The 21257-nt window shown below is 45.2% G+C and overlaps 2 protein-coding genes across 2 annotated transcripts in view; one reads left to right on the top strand and one right to left on the bottom strand.

Annotated features, from left to right (window-relative positions):
- The window catches only part of ZNHIT6 (zinc finger HIT-type containing 6), a 36974-nt gene extending 22799 nt beyond the window's left edge, over positions 1-14175 (top strand). The window contains exons 9-10 of the mRNA XM_052666341.1: positions 1265-1389; positions 5230-14175. Of these exons, the coding sequence (XP_052522301.1) occupies positions 1265-1389; positions 5230-5315 (211 nt within the window). The 3' untranslated portion in view covers positions 5316-14175. The remainder of the gene's footprint in view (positions 1-1264; positions 1390-5229) is intronic.
- CCN1 (cellular communication network factor 1) lies at positions 14035-16512 on the bottom strand. The gene is made up of 5 exons (XM_052666340.1): positions 16373-16512; positions 16066-16282; positions 15398-15745; positions 15067-15269; positions 14035-14957 (listed from the first exon to the last, which is right to left on the bottom strand). The coding sequence occupies exons 1-5, from the start codon at positions 16430-16432 to the stop codon at positions 14658-14660; spliced, it is 1128 nt and encodes a 375-aa protein (XP_052522300.1). The 5' UTR covers positions 16433-16512; the 3' UTR covers positions 14035-14657.
- Between the last annotated feature and the right edge of the window lie 4745 nt (positions 16513-21257).

Genomic DNA, 21257 nt, shown 5'->3' with positions numbered 1-21257 from the left:
ACATTCCCTTCACCTATCCAGTGGTTTTTGGTTTTTTATGTTTTTTGTGAGATTTTTTTATTGACTTCATTGTTTATTTGTTTTTGCTTTGGGAGTAGAATGACAAAAGAAAGCCCAACTGCATAATATATAAATGATCAGAGAAGGCAGAGCAGCTATGTGAAGTTTATTGCCCACAGTGTGTTTTGGTTCAGAACTACCTTTGGCTTTAAGTGATACAGTAGCTTAATAGTAATTGAATAATCCTGATTACGGAAAGAATTGCATAACTCAGATTGTAGTGTAATATCAGAGCACTTGTTGGATGCTGCGGTTGCATCAAGTGAAAGAAACAGGGTTTCTGTTGTAAAGAGGGTTTTGAAATAGTGCTTGCTTTCCCCAAGATTCCAGGTTTCCTCTTATAGAGATGAGAGAGAATATTACATTTCTAGGATGTAATTGTCGAGAAGATGTTCAGTGTAGTTTTTACTATGTTTACTAATATGGCTATTTAAAACTAGCTTCACCCTTCACGGTGAAGAGGAGCTCTTCTGTGGGTCAGGGCTGAGCAACTGAGTCATGTGCCTCTTGTAGCACACATAGATGCACAGCTCTTTGCTGGGGTTTCCTGCAGTTGGTGCTGCAAGCAGAGGTTTTGTACCGTCTGTGGAAATGAGTGCTCCAGTGGCAGTCATTGCTGTCTTACCTGGGTAAACAAGCCTTACTTCTACTAAAACAGAGCTCTTCTGGTGTTCCTTTGCTTTAATGGTAGACCGTGTATGCTTTTTATTCTGTCTTTCCAAAACTTAAATGATAATTCATAAGCAAACGTCATAGGATATATTATTAACCATATAAATTAAAACTGTAGTGTTAAAAAGCCAGTAAGCATGAAAAAAGAGAAGCACACACGTGTATTAAACATATTCTGAGAGTAACTGAGAGGGAAAACAAGAACAGTAAGTCTTAGTTTCAGTTTAGAACCTGATTTTGGTCAAGATATTCATTAAGAACTCTGGAAATATCTTAGCCTGTAAAGCAATTTGATTTCAGTTTTCCTCTTGCTCTTAGGTGTTAGAAGGGTTTAAAAATAAAATGAATGTGGTTGGATAATAAGCCCAAATATGCGATTTGAGTCATAAGATAGTTCTTCTGAGCATGATATCATCTGAAAATCCTATGAACTGCCAGAAAACTTTTTTTTTGTTCTTTTTTTTTTTAGAAAGTGTACATTATGTTCTTGGTAGTATTAAAATCCAAAATAAACTTTCCTGTTATTTTTAAGGTACAATGAACTGGATGCCAGTAGAAGCCTCCTAGAAAATTTGAAAAACAAAGTAATAATTGAGTACCCAACGTTATTTGTGGTCTTGAAAAAATTGAAGAATGACATGGTGGTTCTTGGCCAAGGTAAGCATATATTTATTTCCTGTTATGCTATACTTAGATATTTTAGTTGAATAAACAATAATCAAGGATACACCCATTATTAATGCCAGGAATGTACTGTACGTCTTGTATTTATTTCCCTCGGAATCTAAAAGATTGCTATAAAAAAGCTGCTATAAATGTTCTGTCGTAAATGTTAAAGTTGATGGCTTGCATCAGTAAGCAGTATTGTATGTGTTTGTCCTAAGTTTGTTTACTGGTGCTTCATCCCTTTTTGTATAATTTTAGCCACTAAGGTAATGCAGGCTAAATTCTGTGCATAGCATTTCAGCAGAGTTGTTTGTTTCTAAAATGTTGATCTGTCAGGGGAAGATTAGTTGTAAGTCAGCCTACTCCAGAAAAGGGAATCATCGTGATTTCCCAGTGTAACTCCTAAAATTGGACAAATAATCCTCAGTTACAGTACAGTTATTGAAATGGTAATGGCAAAGCAGCTTTCTTGGGTAGGATAAAGCACTGTTATTTTGTGTTTAGTTGAGGAAAAGCTTTGATGTTGAAATTAGCTTAGTGGGCAATCCAGGTCTAGCAGAAATTTGTATTTTAGTTTTGAAGTTCATTTTCATATTTATCCCTGAGTCTGTGTCTCAGCTTTGAGCCCCCAGTTAGTTGTCAACTTAGCCATCCAATCGCACTTTTCAGTGATGGGTCACCCTATCAGAAAAGCTTCAAAATAGATTGGCTGTTACTGTTTCCCTGCAGCAACCGAATCACAGATCTGTAGGTGTATAATGAGACTGAATACATCTGAGACTAATGATATTGTACCGTGGTATCAAATGTCCATGGATCTTCACAGTTCTGGCTGGATTTCACTGAGTGATCTGTTGCAAGAAACTGCACGTGGACATTTCTTGTGCTATGAACTGCAGGAGAGAGTGAGACAGCGTGCCAAGGAATGAGACAGGAGTCTTGTCTAAGCAGCTTGATTTGCTGATGTCCACCCTAGCATTGCATATTTACTGCTATACACAGAAACTAGGTACCTTGGTTTATCCATTGTTTCTAGGTCTAGGTCCCTTGCTACCAAAAGGTAGTCAGCCCTATGCCTGCGATTTAGATATCGGGAGGGAATTAGAACTGATTGACTCATAAACTCAATGTGACCTGTGTGGCTGTCATTATCACCTCTGGAGCTGGTGGAGGGGTTGTGTGTGTAAGGGCACAGACACCAAGAAGTGGTGAATGAGTGACTGAGTGGTTCTGTATGAATGCGGAGCAGAAGGGTGAGGGGAGTGAGCTGATAGCTGGGAAGATGCAGATAGCTCTTCGACCCAGTGCAGTGCAAGGATGCATCTTCCAGACAGTGACCCTGTTCTGCTGCAGGGATCCTTCACTTAGCCCTCATCCCCAAAACTGGTATTCAGGGAATATTGGCAACTACTGCAGGTTTTGGGAAGCATTAATTTTCTTATTTTGCTTTAGTAACCGTTCTGTAAATTTCTTCACAGTCGAGCGCATGTTGAGGTGTTCAGGTTGTGGCAGGAAGACATGATAGCTAATAGCAAAAATAACCAGATTTTTCACAACTGTTGTCATATCACACTCATTTCAACCCATATCGAATATTTGCTGTAAGATAATTTGCTTTCCAAAAGTACCATCTCTGGATGTTAAAAATGCAAGTATCTCAACAGGATTATATAATCTTAAAAAAAAAAAAAAAAAACCTCTGTCTTTCCAATCTTTTTTTCTTTTTTTTTTTCTTTTTCTTTTTTTCCATTTTTGTCTTTTTCATAAAGCCTTAGAGTTTGACTTGTGGAGGATGTTACTTTTCTATCCGGCCAGCCGAAATGTTACATTTGAAAGTTGCCTTGGCAAAACAATTATATTCCTGATACTTCTGGCCAAGTAGTAACAATGAATCAGAATAGAAGTGAATAGTGACCTGCAGAGCATTGCAAATTGTAAGTTCTAGTGAGGTTTTTAGCTTAGGAATATTGAAGATATTTTGTATGTGTTTGTAAGCTTTCCCTCTTCCCTTTAGTGCTTCTTAGGATCCTATACATGGAAGCTAAGCATTTTACACTGTAGTTGCTCTGGCTTGGCTGTGTATTTAGGCATATGGCACAGACAGGGTATTGCAAGCAAGCGCTTTCTTTTCTGGTATTGAATTCTCCCAAGTTTCCAGTCCTCCATATTCTTTCAGGAAAAGCATGTTCAGAACATCAGAGTGGGAAGGGTCTTTATGTCACTGTTATTTTTAGACAAGAAAATCTCTTCTGTAGCAGTGTGTCATCATCATCAAGCTCCTGTTTCGTGTTAAGACCCTTTACAGAGTAAAGGAGAACGTGGCAACACTCGGTTGTTTTACCTTTTGTTTTTGCAAGTAATTTAAACCTAGAGTTCAAATTTTACATTTAGTAAACTGCCAAGAGTTTTATGATGGCAGAGACTGGGCAATCTTAGGCAATGCTATCAAGATTTAAAAAAAAACATGTTCTTTTTGAGTGCAGGCAATCTATATATGTGTTAAATAAAACTTATAACAGGCTAAATCAAAGTGAAGATTTGTGTGTTGAGGTTCTTTGCGAGGCAGGAGATTGCCACATTCTTTCATGCAGTGCTTTGATGCCTGACTTGCTCATTGCAAAAAATACAGGTGCTCTGATTTCAGCATACAAGGTCAGTCATGGCTGAAGATAGTAGGGGATTATAGAAGTTTTCACAGGGCTTAGGGGCAAAAATAATCCTTACTTTGTGCATTACTCCGTACATATCTGGCATATAAATGTTAATTGATTATACACTAGATTTAATGTAGACAAAATGTGACCTCTGATGTTTCTGGGTGAAATGCTTCTATTTTCTTGTACAAATTCCATTGAAACTGTACAGGTGCATGCTGTGTCCTGTGTATTATCCATGTTTGCCAGATGTAGAACCAATCCAGACAAGACAGTAACTGTGTTTCATCAGTTCCCTTTGAGTAATGTTTCCTAATGAAGCCTCTGACATTAAATGCTCAAAAATGTCTTTGAATTCCTATTTGGATCAAATGCTGAAAATATCAATGAGAGCAGCATGTGAATCGCGTGCCTACTTGGCTGTAGTTTATTTTTGTGCTACTTGAGTGCCACCAACCAGTGGCATTTGGTGACCTCACCGCGAGGTGACAGGAGTCAGTGCTCATTAAGGAAGGGTTCTCGGGATGCATGGCTTAAGACCAGTTTGGGAAATGATTGCTTCATGATGTGGGCTCAACAGAACGCAGCAGCCTGTCCTAAAGCACAAGTTACTGTGCAGCTTTAACCTCATCAGCCTTAGCTCATGGATTCATGCAGCTTGACACCATCTTTGGGATGCTGGAATATGAGGAAGGAGCACATATGTGCCTCATCTTAATTGTCCATTTAGAATTTCTCAATAGTTTCCCATCTTAACTGAAAGCCTAACAAAACTGCTAATGATTTATAATTCATTACAGTTGTAATACGTTTATGTAGCAACCCCAAAAACAACATTTAAAACAAATCAAGAGAACAATTTGAACTCAGTAGATGAAAAATTTTGTATGGGATGAATATTCTACTTAGCTGCTTGACTGAGAGACTGAGATTTAAAACCTAAAAGAATCCCTAACATTACCTTGCTTCCTCCTTCAGCATCAAGGCCCTTTGCAGGGCGGTATCCTCTATTGAGATGGTTCCACGTTATGAAATACTTATCCTTGAGGAAACTGTGATTAGAAGGAAAAGAATAATGAGAACACTGCTTCTGTGTGAGCAAACTGGAAAAAGAAATTGCTGAAACTAATGGCTTAATGGTTTGTTTGTTTGTTTGTTTTGTGTCCTACACCCTCAGAGGCCAGTGAATCTGCGGAGGACTCGGACAGTGGAAGTTCGTCCCTTTCTTCTGAGGAAGAAGGAGAAATTCGGGAGAGTTCATGACAGTTCTATGAGAGAAGAGGGTGGGATGAGCCTTTTATATTTCCTTATTTAATTAAATCTTTTTTGCACAACTGATTTTCTCTCAGGTTCAGTTTGGTTTGCTTCACTTAAGGCAGCACTTCCAAACTGCCTCCCTGACTTTGGATTTAGTATGCATATTTAGGTATGTAAATAAAGAGATTGGGAGTGGCTGGTTCCAGAAAAATCTGCTGATTTTACTGCATAGCACCCCTTTGTCCATGTATCTCTATTGAGTCAATAGCCCAAATGTAAAGTTTCCAAGTTGACTTCAACAATGTGTATTTTTTCTTTTTATCATAGCACCTCAATGTCAGATTTCTAAAAGTGTAAATACTGCATATTTGTGTTTATCTGTGGATTTGAGTCAGTGTACTTCAACTTACTGATAAAATCTAGTGTTTCATTGGATCAACTTTCTTTTAGAGTATTTCTTCATCATGTAAAGCTGCTGCATGTGATCTTTCTTTAATTTGGACTTCAGTCTTCTGCGGCAACGTTTTGGGTGCCTGATGCAGTAGGTTATTTTTTTTATGCTTGGTTGCATCCTGCCTCATGTTAAGGAGAGAGCAAGTTACACTTTTTTGGGGGGTGGCATGCTTCATCTTCTAAATTTGCCTCAGTTTAAAAAATAAAATAGAAGTGAGTCCACGGAGTGCCATTAGTGCTGATGCACTGGACTTCTTATAAGTGCTGATGTTTTGCATCTGGAAATTACCTACTGAAGCCTGATAGTGTAAATACTGAAATATCAACTAAACTTTTGAAGCATTTGCAAAGTCATCAGCCCATGATTACATGGCAAACAGCTCCATGAGGTGGTTGCTGCCATCATTGCCACTTCATTTTGCCCCCTGCTTGAGGCTGTCACCTTTGTGACAAAAGGTGGTGCAAGGGATGCCCACTGGGCAGCCACCTGAGTGCAAGGCTGGATGCTCTGACCAGCAGCTCCCATGGAGGTGGTTTGTCAGTCACAAGCCAGTGACTGACATTGCAGATAGAAAGCTGGAACTGACATTACAGATAAAAATCCAGCACCTAGCAGTGAAGTCATGCTGAGGTCTCGGGGGGCTATGACAGCAATATGGAGAAGGGCTCAGGCTCCCAGAGGCTCCACCCATACCTCAGCACCAGCTTGTCTGGTCCTTGCCAGCCATACCTAGAAGAGATTTTTGAGATGTTCAAGAGCTGTGTAGAAGTTTATTCACGCCTTTGCAGACAAATTGTTATTAAATTATTGTTCACAGCTACATTCAGCTAATGAGGCTTGGAAAGAACATTAGACCTTGGTAGGCACGTACTGCTGCTCCTCACAGGGACACTGTGTGCTTTTTCCTCTGTTTGTTTTGCAAGCTCTGATAAAACAGGGAAGCTTTTCTCCTCTCCTGGCAGTAGCCACCTGTGCGCTGTTTTCTTTTTTAATCATTGTTGGGCTTCTGCCCACATCTTGTTTCAGTGTTTGTTTTCTTAACCCTATTTAAAGGACTGCAATTCCTAGCTATAGGTGTTGCTTTCATATTTTTTCAGTTCAGTGGAAGTGAATAAGCTTTTCCTAATCAGTGATTATTGCATGCTCATTTGGTAGCCACAAATTACTTTAAACCGCTCTTGAAGCCATTCATATTAACACCTATAGAAGAGCAGAACAGCAAAACTGCCACGGTTCATTTGCCAGGAAATGTTTCGTCTGGAGTAGCACTGTGGTGGTTCTGTGCAGTTGGAGCATGCAGGGGAATGGGAGTGCTGCAGATATTCATGTTGGTCTGCGGATGATTGTGATTAGTCTTTGGCTGAGGAACACAGATCTGTGATAGATGTGATTTGCATTATTTCCTGCTCATGGAGGTCTTCGTTGATAGAATGAGAGGGTTTCCCCACATTGTGTTTTCTCATATATATCTAGTTTAAGCTCCCATGGGAGTCAGAACACAACCCTAATTTGTTTTTAAATGAAAATGCTGTTAAATCTATCTTACAGATGTGAATCTTTTCTTACCTTAGAGAAAATCCTAAGCATTTTGAAGTGCTGTTCATAGAATGGTTGCTGGAAATGACATTTGACAGACAAAACTATGAGCCATCTTCCAGATCTGAACTGAGAGTAAAAGTCCACGTTAATACAGTGCATTTGCCATTCGTTATTGTATCACTGTTTTTTTTTGTTTTGCTTTTTGTAACAGTTACACTTTGTTGAGTATAGGCATTCATCAAATGCAAGCCAAAATGGAATCAGAATATTCTGGCTCAGTTTAGCTAGTTCTTTTTTTTTTTTTTTTTTTTTTTTTTAATTAATATAAAAATGATTCAAAAGAATGATTTTTGCTCCAGCTTTAGTGATGACAGTTGACTGGTGCAGGTCCTGCAAGCATTCATCATAATGATACATTTAGTGATTTAATCAAGTGATCAAGTGATTTTATCCACTCTTACATACCTTTGTAGGCAATTGGAAGTTTTTAATCCCTCCCCAAGAGACATAACCATCTTAAACATACTTTTGAATTTCTGGTTAAGCAGTTGAAATTTAAGACACAGCTGAGGCTGTTTGGAAGACTTCAATCCATTTGGAAAGCATGGGATCACAATCATGCTATCATGGGATTCCAGTACAGGACTCCTATTTGATTTAGTGCAGATGATGTCTGCAAATGGAAACCCTGTGTTGATATTTTAATCTTCGTCATTCAGCTCAAGCTTGTGTTGAGTGCTTGATTTTATGCCTACTATGCTCACTCATTTGTTTTCCTCTATAAACTGCTTGTCCCAGAAAAGAACAAGCTATTTGCATGTGGTGTTATGGCACTGTTAATGTTTAGATTGTTCGGGTTTGAAGCCCTGAGCACTCACAGCATGCTGAACTGAAGGGCCATTGGCTTACAAAGCAGAGTAAAGCCTCTTGTACTCAATGAACATGCTGCTAAAAAAAAAAGAAGAATGTTTAATGAAGTCATCCCTTTCACAAACCAAGGAACAAAAATAGCACATAGCTAAGGGCATAGCAATATCTGAGAAGTGGGGTTGAGTCAGTCATATGGGAGAACTTGGTTCTTTTCCTTTTTTGTATAACTTCCTGCGGTATGAGGCATAAGTCATGGAACTGTCATGGGCAAACAGCATCATGCTCCTGTCAGTGCAGAAGCTGAGTTTTAAGTGAACACACCCAAATTCTAGGTTTTACCGTATTTATGTCCCTTGGGAATTGTTCCATAGAGGGAAAAAGGATTGTGCTGCAGAAACTGCTGCCTGAGAGGCAGCTGGGAGCGAAGAGCTGAGCAGGCCTTGCTACCTGACAACACAGCACGGCTTCACCTTGTGTTGGGAGTAGAGCTGTTCACAGGGCAGGAGACCTCATCTAGTCTAAAAAAGTGCATGAATGCTTGGGTTCACCTTCACACTGATGGGAAGTCTCACGTGTGTGTTGTGTGGGGACAGCTGTGGCTTAGACATGGCCTGCCAGGTGGGGTGTGTTCTGTTGTTGCCTATAGGAGCTGAGAATGTGTTACATCTTACCAGAGCAGGCTTCAAAGAGCAGTGCACAGCTGTGATGATGTAACTTCATCCCTATTTGGTCACAAACATTTCATCCTGCTTCCTTAAATCCCACACACTTTTCTTGAAAACATTTATTCTTCCTCCCTCTGAAGAAAGAATATCTTGAATCTGTGTTTATGTTGTTGCCATGACATTGATGTATGCAGTTGCAGATTCTGTTAATAAGAGAGAAAAAAAAACAACTGTGTACTTCATGAACAAAGATTACTCTGTGTTTGTATTACAGTGTTGCTATGGCAGTGCATATGGTTTTATTTGGTAGAAATTTGTGGTGAGATGGAAGGAAATCACATGTATGGAAGACAAACAAGAAATACAGCAAAACCAACTCAAAATAAATACTGAAACTGAAAGGAGAGTTGCAGATGACATATAAAACCAGGAGAATATATGGACAGTTGTTTTGCTGCCTGTCTCTGTGGTCTGATAGCAGAAGCATGTCCTTGCTGTGCCCTGCCTGGTCTCTCTGGCCCATAGAGCAGTGGCTTTGCTCCAGTGATGCTTTTACTGAGTGCTTCTTGCCCTCGTTGGCTCTGTGTATCGTAACATATTTTGTTGTTGTTGTTTTGAAAGCAGAATTCCACTGCCTTGGCCTGATTACCCAACTGCTAACTTTTCCTGCCTATTTTAATACAGTAGACTGAGCAGGAAAATTAATACAGTGGTAATATGTGGAAATAAGCTAGCACTTTACCTACCTTTGGGGCAAAGGCAAGTCTTTTTGCCCTTGCTGACTCCTGCTTGTGCTAGAAATGATGGACTTTTCTTTAATTGGCGCAGTAGTCCTCATGTTTGTCTAGTCCTTCTGCATGAGGCTACTTTTTGCATCAGTTGCATCAGGACAGCTGTTGGTGGTGTGACAAATTAGAACAAGTTAAAAATAATCTGCCACAGAAGCAGGATAGAAGTGAGGAGGGAGAGCGAGTCTCAGTTTAGAGAATAAACTGCTACTGCACTGAGAGCTTGCTGGTTGCTGTGTGATCCCAGCTTATGAAGAAAGCAAAAGTATTTCTCAAATCACATTGTGCTTTCTTTCTGTCATTCCACTTCTGTCACAAGCAGAAAGAAACAAGCGTGAAAGCTGCCCATTGCCTTTCCACTCTTTGCTTCCTGGTTCTCTGCTGAATCATGTCCTAAACCCCAGAAGTTGTCTGTTTTTCCAGGAGTGCCTGTAGGGGACTTTCCAGGTGCTGTAGAGGCACAAGTGAGGAAAAGGTGTCTGAGGCACAGACATTCTGGAAAAAGAGCTAAGTGATGGCAAAGAAGGCTTATCTGGGAAATCCCCATCACTTTTATATGTGAGCTCTGTGATCTCCCTTTATTAATCTTTTTTCACAGCTTCAACTTTCAGCTGTGCTTGGGCATCCTTATTGGTTTTAATGGGGTTGCTCCACTGCAGTGCAAGTATCTACTTCTATAGAGGAAAATGTGTCTTCCTGTTTTAAGTTCTCATTAACAACTTGCTGGATTTATGGCTACGCTGTGTTAGTGTCTGATCTTGTTAGATTTCATGAGGTTTTTAGGATCTAATCTGTTTGGTTTGAGTTGCTAAAGGACCTCGGTGGTTTCAGAGAATCAGCTGCTTTGAATCTGCTGACCCACTGGTCTCCATTTGATCAGATGTGGAAACAGTGTTCTCAAAATGTTGGTGAACCACACTCTTGACTGTTTGACTGACATTTATAACAGTCTCTTCATTCCTGTTACTAAAACTATGGCTGCTTTCACCATGATGGTAAGTTGTCAGTGTCTCTATCCTAACTCAGTTCCCATTTGCACAAATCTGTGCACCCTACTTACAAAGGTATTCCATCCAGTGAGTGAAAGCCTTACAAGAGCTTGTGTGATGTTTCCGTTCTGGATGGTTGCTGTGTTCCATCTGGTAAGTGGTTGTACTTCAGGACAGATGAGGTTGCTTCTGTGAATGGTGCCTTGGGGTCTTCCAGGACATTCTCCAACATAAATTGCGTATGTAGAATTCATAGCTCTGTAGTTTTTCTAGGGAAAAAAAGAGTCATTGCATACTGGATACTGTCTATTTGGTCTCTTGGTTTTTGGTCTTCATGGGACAGTACACATTGGTGTTCATTGTGTAAATTTGTTGGCTGGATTTCTATTTTCCATATACCGAATCTCACCACGCTGCAGTGTAGCACAGTTGTTCCTTAGCTGAAATGCATTTATAGGTATCTCCAGAATGAACTGTGTTGATGCTTTCTCAATGGCCTCCCCCGTATTTCTGTGTGCTGTTTTCTACGAGGATATGTAACACTGAGGAAAGAATGGTGAAGGTGAAAACAGGGACACGTCTGTGTGAAACACAATCCGGAGGCAGATTGCGGGACAAGTGCACAGCTGTCCCTCGCTGTGGGCACCCATGTAAGCAGTGCCACCAGCTCACCGAGGCTCCCCCCAGCAGCAAGAGGTGGGTCTGCTGCCTGGAGCATCCTGGTAGATGTGGCTTTGCTGCAGCTCCATGATAGCTTATATGGAGCTTATAGCAGTCCTTGTGGCAGGCTCAGAACGGGTTAACTAGTGGCTGGCTGGCTGGCTGTGCCAGAGAGATGTTGGCTTTTCCTCCCATCTGCTCCTCTTCAGCCTCCTTGCTCATTCATGAGAGTGCTAGCAGAGTCCTGCTGGAAAGGGCGTAACGTAGTGAGGGAGCGCTGCTTTCTGCTGGCTTCTGCCTTTCGTGTGCTTCCCGTGATGCAGCACTTCGGGAAGCATGAAGTTTGTCTTCACTGTGTTGCCTTCTTCAGTAGGGAGCGTATGTATATATTACACGTAACCCTGATAGTACAGCAGGAACCACCATCGGGCCCTTGTAAGTGACTGCGTTGGATAGAACAGACCTCCGACAGTCCTAACGGTGCAGTTCGACAGGAGTTCCTTGTGGCGGCAGCAGCAGCCTCGGCAAAGCGCCGTGCCACGCTCCATCCTCGGGTGACCCCGTCCTCCCTCCGCGGGGCTGCTGGCCGGGGGCTGCTGGCCGGAGCAGCAGTGATAAGCAGCGTTTACTGAATGCTTACAGCTGCTGTTCGTTGGTCATGTTCCTCGTGCCTTCTTTGCAGTTCTGTTAGTATTCATCATGAAGGAAGGATTTGGATGTCTTAGATTTTGACCAAGATGTAAAATCATATCTGTGCTCGTTTATCCTACCTGCAATCCCTCCTGCTTACACCTGAAGGAACTCCTCTTTTTATCATGGATATTTTCACGGCAATATCTAGTGTTGGAACAGCAGGGACGTTTCAAAGCACATGCAGAGGTGTTGACTCTGCTGACTCCTTACACCATACTGGGAGTTGTGGGCTTGTCATTTTGCTGTGTAACTGAAATACAACAAATGAAAAGAGAATGTTGTTGATGAGCAGCTGGTGAGGAACAACTCTGGAAGATTTCTAGTTCATTTTCCTCTCTTTATAACAGTGTAATTTTATTTAGTACACGTTACTTCAAAATCTGCATGTCCTGCTCGTGCAGCCCTTACTCTCCCACCAGAACTCTTCTTTGAGCAGAGATGACAGACGCACCTCTCTGCCTGATGGGACATGGAAAGCCCAGCACATGGGCTGCAAAACCTCAGGCCTGCACCTGTAACCGCATACCAGATGGGAGTAGGAGGGGCCATGGGTGCTTGTGTACATGCGTGTTTAGGCAAACAGCCTGTGCGTGTAGCACAGTGTAGTTACAGCTATGTGTGATTTGTAGGAGAGCTGCATTAGGTCATTTTGAAGGTAGGTGTTACACAGGTGTACCTGTAGGTGGAGGTGGCCCAGGCTGGGCAGGCAGCGCTGTGTCTGCACACAGCACACTCTTCTATCCATGCAGTAGCCCCGTGAGTAAATGTGATTTCTCAGCGAAAGGTGATGTAAGGAAGTGTTCAGTGCCAGATGTTACCAAAAAAAAACAAAAGCACTTCACTGTGTTTTATGCTCTTGCTGTCAACAAGTATTGTACAGACAGGTTTAGGTGCAGCTAAGACTGGTGGCCAGGTGGTAAATTCCAAAACAGCTGAAGCTGTGAATGCCTCCGGGGAGAAAACTTGACTGAGCAGAAGAGAGACAGCTGTAATTTTTTCAGGCAAAGCATTAACTGCCAGCGACATATTTGGCCGTTTATTTTATTGAAGTATTTATGCCTAATCAAATGAGAAGTGAACTCTTAACCACTTACACATCTAACTGCACAGCAGTGGATGGCAGTGCTTCACAATTCCAAAACAACACCATCAGTTGCTGCTTTATAGAAGTGCTTTCCTTAGTAAAGGCCACAGGAAGGGCTTATGCCAGAAGAGTGATGATGAGGAGGAAAAAATGGTGCTGCAGGTTTCCTTTCAGTCTTATCTGTAGTACAGCTTTATGCTAACCAGCATAGCACAAACGGTTCACACAGCTTTCTCAGTTCCTGCTGTAGATTATTTTTAAATGTCACTTTCTTAATGCACGCCAGCTAGCTATCTTAGGACTCCCTTGGTTCACTAAATGTCATCCCCATCCCTGAAGTGTAGTTACATATTTAATAAGTGGGAAGGGAAGGCGGAGAAGGGAGAAGATTGGCTGCTTTGCCTTTTACTCTATTGGAAAAGTACTTGAAATTCCTCACATTCTTCTCCTGTTAACAGTATGTTTACTTTTCATCACTGGGTTATTAGGATTAACAAAAGTCATTGCTTCAAGCTCATTTAATTTGAATTTAGTGAAAGCCAACTACCTCCTGCAGACTGTAGGAAACATTCTTCTTCCACTGAACTCCATTAATTTGCAGAAAGCAGCCACCAAAAATGTGAGACCTGCCCACCGCTCCCACCCCAGTGCTCAACATCACTGTGCACACACTGCATTCTAATGAAGTGCCTTATGTTGCAAATTCCAGGACAGTTTGAATAATCTGACAGACTAATTAACATTTCAGTCTCTCTTCCAAACGTTGGCTTTCAGTGCCAGGAAGCTTTCTCTGTATACACTTTCTAGTGCACAGGGTGACAGATTGCATATACCACTTCAAAATACCATTTACCCAAAGACTCAGCTCACTCATTCATTGCTGTACCTGGGGTGGAGCCTGTTTTGGTTTCCAGACGATTCAAAGTGGTCCTGGAAAGGAGCTGAAGTCTGTTGCCTTTCAAGATGCTCTCTACTAAGAATAGTTAGGTAAATATTTCTTTATTAAATGATTAATTCCATAAATAAATTCTTTTAATTCATTGAATATAAAATTAAAATCATTTACAACTTATTCCAGTATTACAGGGGTTCGAAGGGGTTAAAAAAAAAAAAAAAGAAAACAAGAGCTACAGTTTGATAAATAAAATACTCAGCTTTAAAACAACTGATTTCTGTTTGCCATTAAACTACAGTTGGTACATAATAGCTGCCACTGTGAACACCCCACAAGTGCCCACCTCAGGAAGGAATGTAACTTCCAACTTGGTTGGGAAAGTAGGGGAGAAGATGGAGGGGAGGGGAAAAGCATAGTGTTAAACTGAACAGGAAAGGAAAAGTTTTCATAACCGGAATAAAACATCAGATCACTTACAAACAGAAAACAGTATAAGATAAAGGTGCTCCAAAAAGAAGCAGTAAAGTTGCTCCAGTACTATGAAGCTTTAACTATGCTTAAATCTCTGTTGCATTAGTGTCCATTTGCACAGTGCACTCTTGTAATATCTCATATTGCCCTCGAATGGGCAAGGCACCACTTCCATCAGAGGTCCTTTCTCCATGGCTGGTTACTTCAGAATTCTGTTTAACATCCCACCCCAAATACTACTTAGTCCCTAAATTTGTGGATGTCATTGACCAGTCTGTAGAAGGGATAAGCTTCGTTTGCATGCGGACAGTTGTAGTTGCAGCGGCAGGACTGGATCATCATGACACTCTTGGTGAAGGTTTCTCCATCATCGCAGCGGAACCGGATCTTGACAGTCCTGGTCTGCTGGGGAGTACAGCACCTGCCATCCACACAAGACCCACAGTACTTGGGGCGGTACTTCTTCACACTGGAGCATCCAGCGTAAGTAAACCTTACGGGGGATGGGGACTTCTTAGTCTTGGTACATTTTTTTCCTTTCTGTAAAGAAGAGACAATGACATCATTAGTGGGAGATCCTTGTCCTGCCTTTACCCTCTACTTGAACCAGTTTGGAAAGAAAAGGAGCACCAGAGGTGTTTGTATTTACCTTTAGGGAGGCGTAGCTGGGCTGGCCACATGGCCTCACTTCACATATCCTGGTCTCCTTGATGAGCTTGCAGTCGGGATTGTCGTTGGTGACTCTGGTGGAGATGCCGGTCCCACACGTCTTTGAGCACTGGGACCAGGAAGTTGTTTGCACAATGCATTTGGGGTTCTCAAAAGCTCGGCTTTGTGGCTCAGATCCAAAAACTGGAAAAGAAAAGGGGGGCTTAGACTACCTCTGCCTTCTCCCTGAGTTTCTTTCCGTCAATCTAAAGAGTCACACAGCTTCCCTCCCACCTCAGCTTCTGCCGTCACACAGATCAGCACACACTCACCAGGTAGCATCTTCAGGCCTCCCTTCACAATGGCAATCAGCTCGTTGTTCCTGGTCAGTTCGCCCTCAGAAGCGTCCAGACCAAACTCCTTGCTGAAGAAACCCTCCAACTCCTCCAGCGCATCCTTGCTCTCATCGCAGACCCACTCCTCGCAGCACTGCCCAGGCACTTTGACCAGCCTGGGGCTGGGACAGCCCAGGTTGGGGAGGGAGAGCTCCTGCGGGCAGAGCGGGATGCAGCCCACAGCTCCATCTATGCACGTACACTGGTGCTTGCAGTTGGGCTGGAAGCTTTCGCCGTTCTGGTAGATTTTGGAGTTGTATTCGCACGGTCTCCCCTCAGACTGTGCTGCAGAGAGCAAAAGAGAGAGAAGAGGGTGTCAGCACCGGGAATCGGTCGTTTAAAGACACATATTTTGCTGCTCTGTTAAATTCGGTTTATGGTAAAGTTCCCTACAGTCCCCCGGAGACGCGGGGCTAGAACAATAAGTTAGTCAGGAATCACTTTTCCTTATGTGCTTTTAGCGGAGCCCAGACATACTGAATCGCATTCCAGACTGCTGAAGTCATGTGCCTTTCTGCCAAGCTACCAACAACAAAGCATAACCATACATGGACTCAAAGTTACTAAACTCCGGCACTCCGCACCGTGCTGCGGGCAGCTCTTACCTCTGCAGATGCCCTTGGTGGCTGCGGGGCTGGCGCCGAAGTTGCACTCCAGCCCCTTAGTGTGGTCGCAGGGCTGCGTCCGGCTGCAGTCCTCGTTCAGCTGCTTGGCGCAGACCTTGCAGCAGCCGCAGCCGTCCGGCACCAGACCCACGCCCGGGGCGCACTGCGGCGCGGCGGCCGGGCACTGGCAGACGGTGGGGCACAGAGAGCCGAGAGCCTGCGGGGCGAGCAGAGGGGAGCGGTGAGCGCCGGCACTGCCGATCCGTTATCCCCAGCCCTCCCGTAAAGCCTCGAGGGCGGCACTTACCAGGCGGGCCAGGCAGAGCAGGGCGGCCGCCAGCGCGGGGCGTGCTCCTACGGAGCCCATGTCTTAGCGGCGCGGAGCGAGAGCGCAGCTCGAGATGCAATCGCGAAGCGGGGCCGGCGCGGTCTGAGGCAGCGGCGGGCGCGACCGCCTTTTATGGGTCGCGGGGCCGCCGCGTGCGCCTCGGCGCTGACGTCGCGCGTTCCGGGCCGCGGCCGCGTCCAGCGCTCGCGGCATCCCAGGAATGCGGCTGGCGCGCGGCGCGGCCGCTCCGCCCCGCCCCGTCTCCCGGCACCGCGGCCGCTGGCGGCTGCTCTGCCGCGGGGGGTCACCGCGCCCGCCCGGTCCGGGCACCGCGCCGCTTTGCGGGGCTGGGGGCTGCCCGGGGGGCCTTTCCGCGTCCCTCCGGCACCGCCGCGGACGCGATCCCGTTACTCGGGCGTCCGTGGGGGCGAGCGCTGCGCGGGGGCGCCGCTGGATCGGGCCCCGGGACCGGAGCTGCGGGCGCCGAGCGGGACGGGCCCCGCCGAGACGGCCGCTGGCTGCGGTGCCCCCGTGCTGCCCCGCTCGGGAGGACGCGCTCCCGGTACCGGTTTCCCGGTGGAGGTTCGGGGCTGGGGCCGGGAAGGAGCGTTTGGGCTTCTGTTGTGGCGCCCTTTCTCTGCGTGGCCGTAAGTGCTTCCAGATGGGGATTCAGCCACCAGACGTAACAATATTTCCATATTTGGTATAGCAGTAGCCCGCATTTTTCACATTTTTCTGCTCTGTTATCCAACCGCAAAGCATTCTTGACAGCTTCAGATGCTGTTAAATATAGCCCTCGCTGCCGTTCCCAGGGCAGGAAATTCTCTGGAATTCCTGCTTTTCACGCAATCTGTCCATCATGATTTAGGAGCGCAGCGCCGGAGCAGCCAACTGGCGTTACCCCGCCGCGGGTACTGCGAAAAGCGGAGCTCCGTCCGCGCTCCAGCGGCGTGACCGCGAGTCCCCATCGCAGGGATTCCTTACAAGGGAGACCCGTTCCTTACACCGGTTTGGGGTGGGCTACGGGGGGTTTTTTTTCTTCCTTTTCGGTTGCTTTCGAGGATGGAGGTGGAGGCGCGCAGAAGAGCCCCGCGCAGCGGAGGGGTGGGGAGGGCGGGCTGCGGGCATTGCCTGTCCCCTGGCGGCGCGGCCCCGCGGGCTGGCACGGCTGCGGGCACACGGGCGGCCGGCTGCTGTCCGCTGGGGGACTGCGTCACGGCGACGAACGGGACGCGCACTGCTTGGTAAGTCGGGGTCGGGGAGGTGCGCGCTGTTTGTTCGCTTTTGTGTTTTAGCACCGACGGCCTCGTTGGACCCCGCCGCAGAGAAGAGGCTGTTGTTGCCCTGCAGTTCTGCGCCGGGCTCGGCGTTGGTGGGCGACGCGGGCTGCCGGCGCGGCGCGGGGACGAGAGAAGGGGCACGATGCGGTGGGGGCCCTGCGACTGGCGGAGCCCCGACGGCGGCCCCCTGCGGGCACGCAGCGCTCCGTTCGGCCCCGACGTGCGGCCGCATCCCCGGAGCGGAGCGGCCCCTCCGCCCGTACGGCCGCACACACGTGGGGGAGAAGCCTGAGGCCCGAAGTGGTGGCGGTTCCGCAGTGGGCGCGAGTCTCCAGACCCGGCTGGAGAGGGAAATCCCGTCTTTAGTTACGCTCTCCTGAGGGTGCCGTGCGGTGCCACTGCAGGCGGCAGGAGTCATTGGTCGCGTTCGTTAAGTTAGACGGAGCCCATCGGCAGCTGAGGCGGCTACCAGTGATGTTGGTACCCGCTGCCATTCCCAGCCCTCAGCTCCAGTTGCGAGGAGGAGGAGCGACGCTCGGTCCCTGTCTTGGAGCCTGCGCTTCCCTGGCTCCTGCGGCTGCTTTCTGGGCACGGCTCTTTTCTAACAGCCTAACGTTGCCTTTCAGGTGGAACACCCTGCAGGTGCTTTTTGTTCAAAGTGACTCTACAGGGCAGCTTTGTGATCAGATGGAACAACATTGTCATTCAGTGCGTTTTTGTTACTGAAAACTTTGAAAACATTGAAGTGAGAAGAGCTGCTGCACCAGCGTGTGGTTAAATTGGACCGTTTTGCTTTTCAGGGATTTGTGCAAACACTCATCTATTTAATTACATCTAATTTAAGGACGTGCATCAAGCATTCTGCTTTGATCTGTGGCTTTCACAACATTCAGCAACTGCCACAGGAAAGCCAATGAATGGCGCTTTTCTCAGTTTGTTTCATGTCTTACCACACATCCACACGACTCTGATGGGAAACTGTAAATGAGCTTGCATTTGCTCAAAAAAAAAGAGGTCACTTGGAAAGCTTTGAAGTGCCTTTTGACAAATCTGTCCTGAATTTCAAGCAGCTGACAACATTTGAGGTTGGACCATGAACCTTTCATACACTTCCATTGCACACAGTTCCCTGTCACAAACTGTGACCTGGTGTTTACATCTCAGGCTGCGACTGTGCCTGCAGGTGTACATCGGGAGACAGGAAAAGGCTGGGATCATCTTTCATAGGCTTTGTTAAGCGTAACATCAAGTTTCAGACTTCTGCTGTCCTAAGGAAACTGGGAAATATTCCCAGCTCTGTGTAATGAAGAGCATCTTTCTGTCTCCCAACTTGTGTGCCATAGGCAGCAATAGCTGTTGGTAAGGTGAGGTGGGCTGAGAGCATGGTTAAGCAGGAGTTTGGAACAATTGGTTAATGCACCAGGTATTGCAAGTTTACCAGGTACATACCGTCATTTCCACAGGCCTTTATTTCCCCAGAGAAAGAAGTTTCTGGAGAAACAAACCAAGAAGAAACCCTGATGAAAAACACAGTTTCTCTTCCTCCACCCATCGTTCCATGGCCGTGTGCAGGGACTCTGGAGAGGTGCAGGCACTGTATGGGACAGCAGCCCTCCACACAGCAGTGTGCCCAGTGGCAGCAGGCATCTGGTCTGAGGTAGAGAACATCAGAACTTTACAGTCACATGATTTCTGGGAAAGTTCTTACCAAAACCAACATCCAACCCTTGCTTTTGTACTGTCTGTAATTTCCTCTTTCCCATTCTCTCTTTCCTTTGCCCATCCTTTACTAGGCATTTCTTCCATCTCTCCTCCTCTTTCTTCTCCTTTTCCCTGTTCCAGGCTTTTTCCTGACGACCTTTCTTCTCCTAATGTTTACCTACCTTTGCTTGGGCCTCTCCTACTGCTCCTGCCAGGCCGCTGGTTCCTGCTGCACTAAATCAGTTCTTCCAGAGTCAATGGCTCCTCTCAGTGACTCACAGGAGGTGCAAATCCAGCGGGGCAAATTAAGCATAGCAACATAGCAGCAGAATAGCCAGAAGGCTTCAGCAGTTCAAATCCAAGTGGGTTCAGACTTTTTTTTTTCTCACTTTGATTTTCCCAGTTCATGCTGAATTTTTGGAGTATGGTATTTCCTATTTATTTTCTTCCTTTTCCCCACTGCCCTCCCTTTAGCTGTGCTCATGCCTGTCAGTTTTTGTCCAGTATGTGCTTTGCCTGTGGTTTCTAATATTTGTGGGTTTGTGCTTCACAGCTTCTATGTACTGAGAGACACTTTGCTCTATAGGCACTCTGATTTTACCTCTGGCTGCTGTCAAGGAGTTGCAAAGGTTCCTCTTCTGTGAATGTGAAAAGGGAACTTGTGAGCCTGCTGACCCTGCAGGAACCCAGACAAGTACAATTTGCAATATTATTCAGTTGCTCTCATTGCTTCTTCAAGAACCATCCCTGCAGATGGTCACTGGCAGTATGTGCTTCATGGCTTCTCACCCAGAACTGGATGCAGAAAGGAAAGTAGCTGACATCTGCTTAGCTCCTTCAGCTTGTTCATAGAGCCCAAAGCTCTTTTTTTGCTGCTGCTCAAGGAGATGGCATTCAGTTTACTTTAATGCTACAGTAGCAGCTGCTGCAGCACTGGAAAAGCATTCAGTTTCCTCAGCAAGGCAGGTGGATTACTAAGGTACCTTAACCTGCTCTCACATGCGTGTGCTTTGACACCAGGATATGCTCAGAAGACAGTATTTGCAACAGGCACTTCCCTGTATGTGAAGTTTTCAATGAAAAGACTGTTAAAGGCTTTGGCCTAAGCTCTTCTTGCTGTGTAAATAAGTAATGAAAGTCACGTGGTCCTGGCCAGTATCTGGATGCATGTGGACTTCAAAATCATGTCTGTCTTCTTTATGCAGCGATTCTACTTGAAAATATAAGTTGAAATCTCTCTTTATGTATCTTACAAAAATTCTTTTTGCAGCTGTGTGTTGTGAGTTTTGCAGAAGGAAGCTGAGGCATCAGGTCTGCACACAGCTGCTTTCCCAGCACCAGCTAAAGAGAAAGTCTTGGACATGGATCCCATATGACCTCAGGAAAAACTTTTTCATAGCTTCCAGCTTTGGCTCTCAGCGTGCAGGATTCCCCTGTGGAGCAGTATTGCATGTAAACTGACATCTTTATTAAAATGAAATGAGCAAGCTCAAAGGAAAATTGGTCATGATCACGAAGAGTTACTGGAGCAGGGTTAACCTGATTGCAATCAATAGAGCAGTGCCTGAGCAATTCTTAATCAAAGAACACTTGTGGGCTGTAGTCCATAATAGTTTTCAGCTGTTGCCTGCCTCAGTTCACCTTACTACACCTTAGAGTCATTTGCCTTCTGTCTCTCTCTGTGCTGTGGAGCTCTGCAGCCCAGAATGTCTGCTCTGCAGTACATTCAGGTTTGTTTTTACATTTCTACATGTAAAATATGTGCCAAATTATTCTTTCCCAAAGGGTATTGTGTTTCATTATAGTCATCATCAAAGTTCTATTCCCTTAAGGTCAGGTGATATCAGTACTACCAGAACCTTCTGTCTTTGTTCTGGTGCTTT

This window comes from Tympanuchus pallidicinctus, unplaced genomic scaffold, assembly GCF_026119805.1.
Source record: "Tympanuchus pallidicinctus isolate F22 unplaced genomic scaffold, pur_lepc_1.0 scaffold7, whole genome shotgun sequence".
In the NCBI taxonomy this organism is placed as follows: domain Eukaryota; kingdom Metazoa; phylum Chordata; class Aves; order Galliformes; family Phasianidae; genus Tympanuchus; species Tympanuchus pallidicinctus.
Note: the sequence above shows the minus strand (reverse complement) of the source record. Positions and strands in the feature narration are given on the sequence as shown.

Coding starts and splice junctions, on each gene's coding strand:
- CCN1 (XM_052666340.1), bottom strand. CDS start 16,432: ATGGGCTCCGTAGGAGCACGCCCCGCGCTGGCGGCCGCCCTGCTCTGC. Junction 15,270..15,397: donor AGGCCTGAAGATGCTACCTG/GTGAGTGTGTGC, acceptor TTTCTTTTCCAG/TTTTTGGATCTGAGCCACAA. Junction 14,958..15,066: donor CCAGCTACGCCTCCCTAAAG/GTAAATACAAAC, acceptor TCTTCTTTACAG/AAAGGAAAAAAATGTACCAA.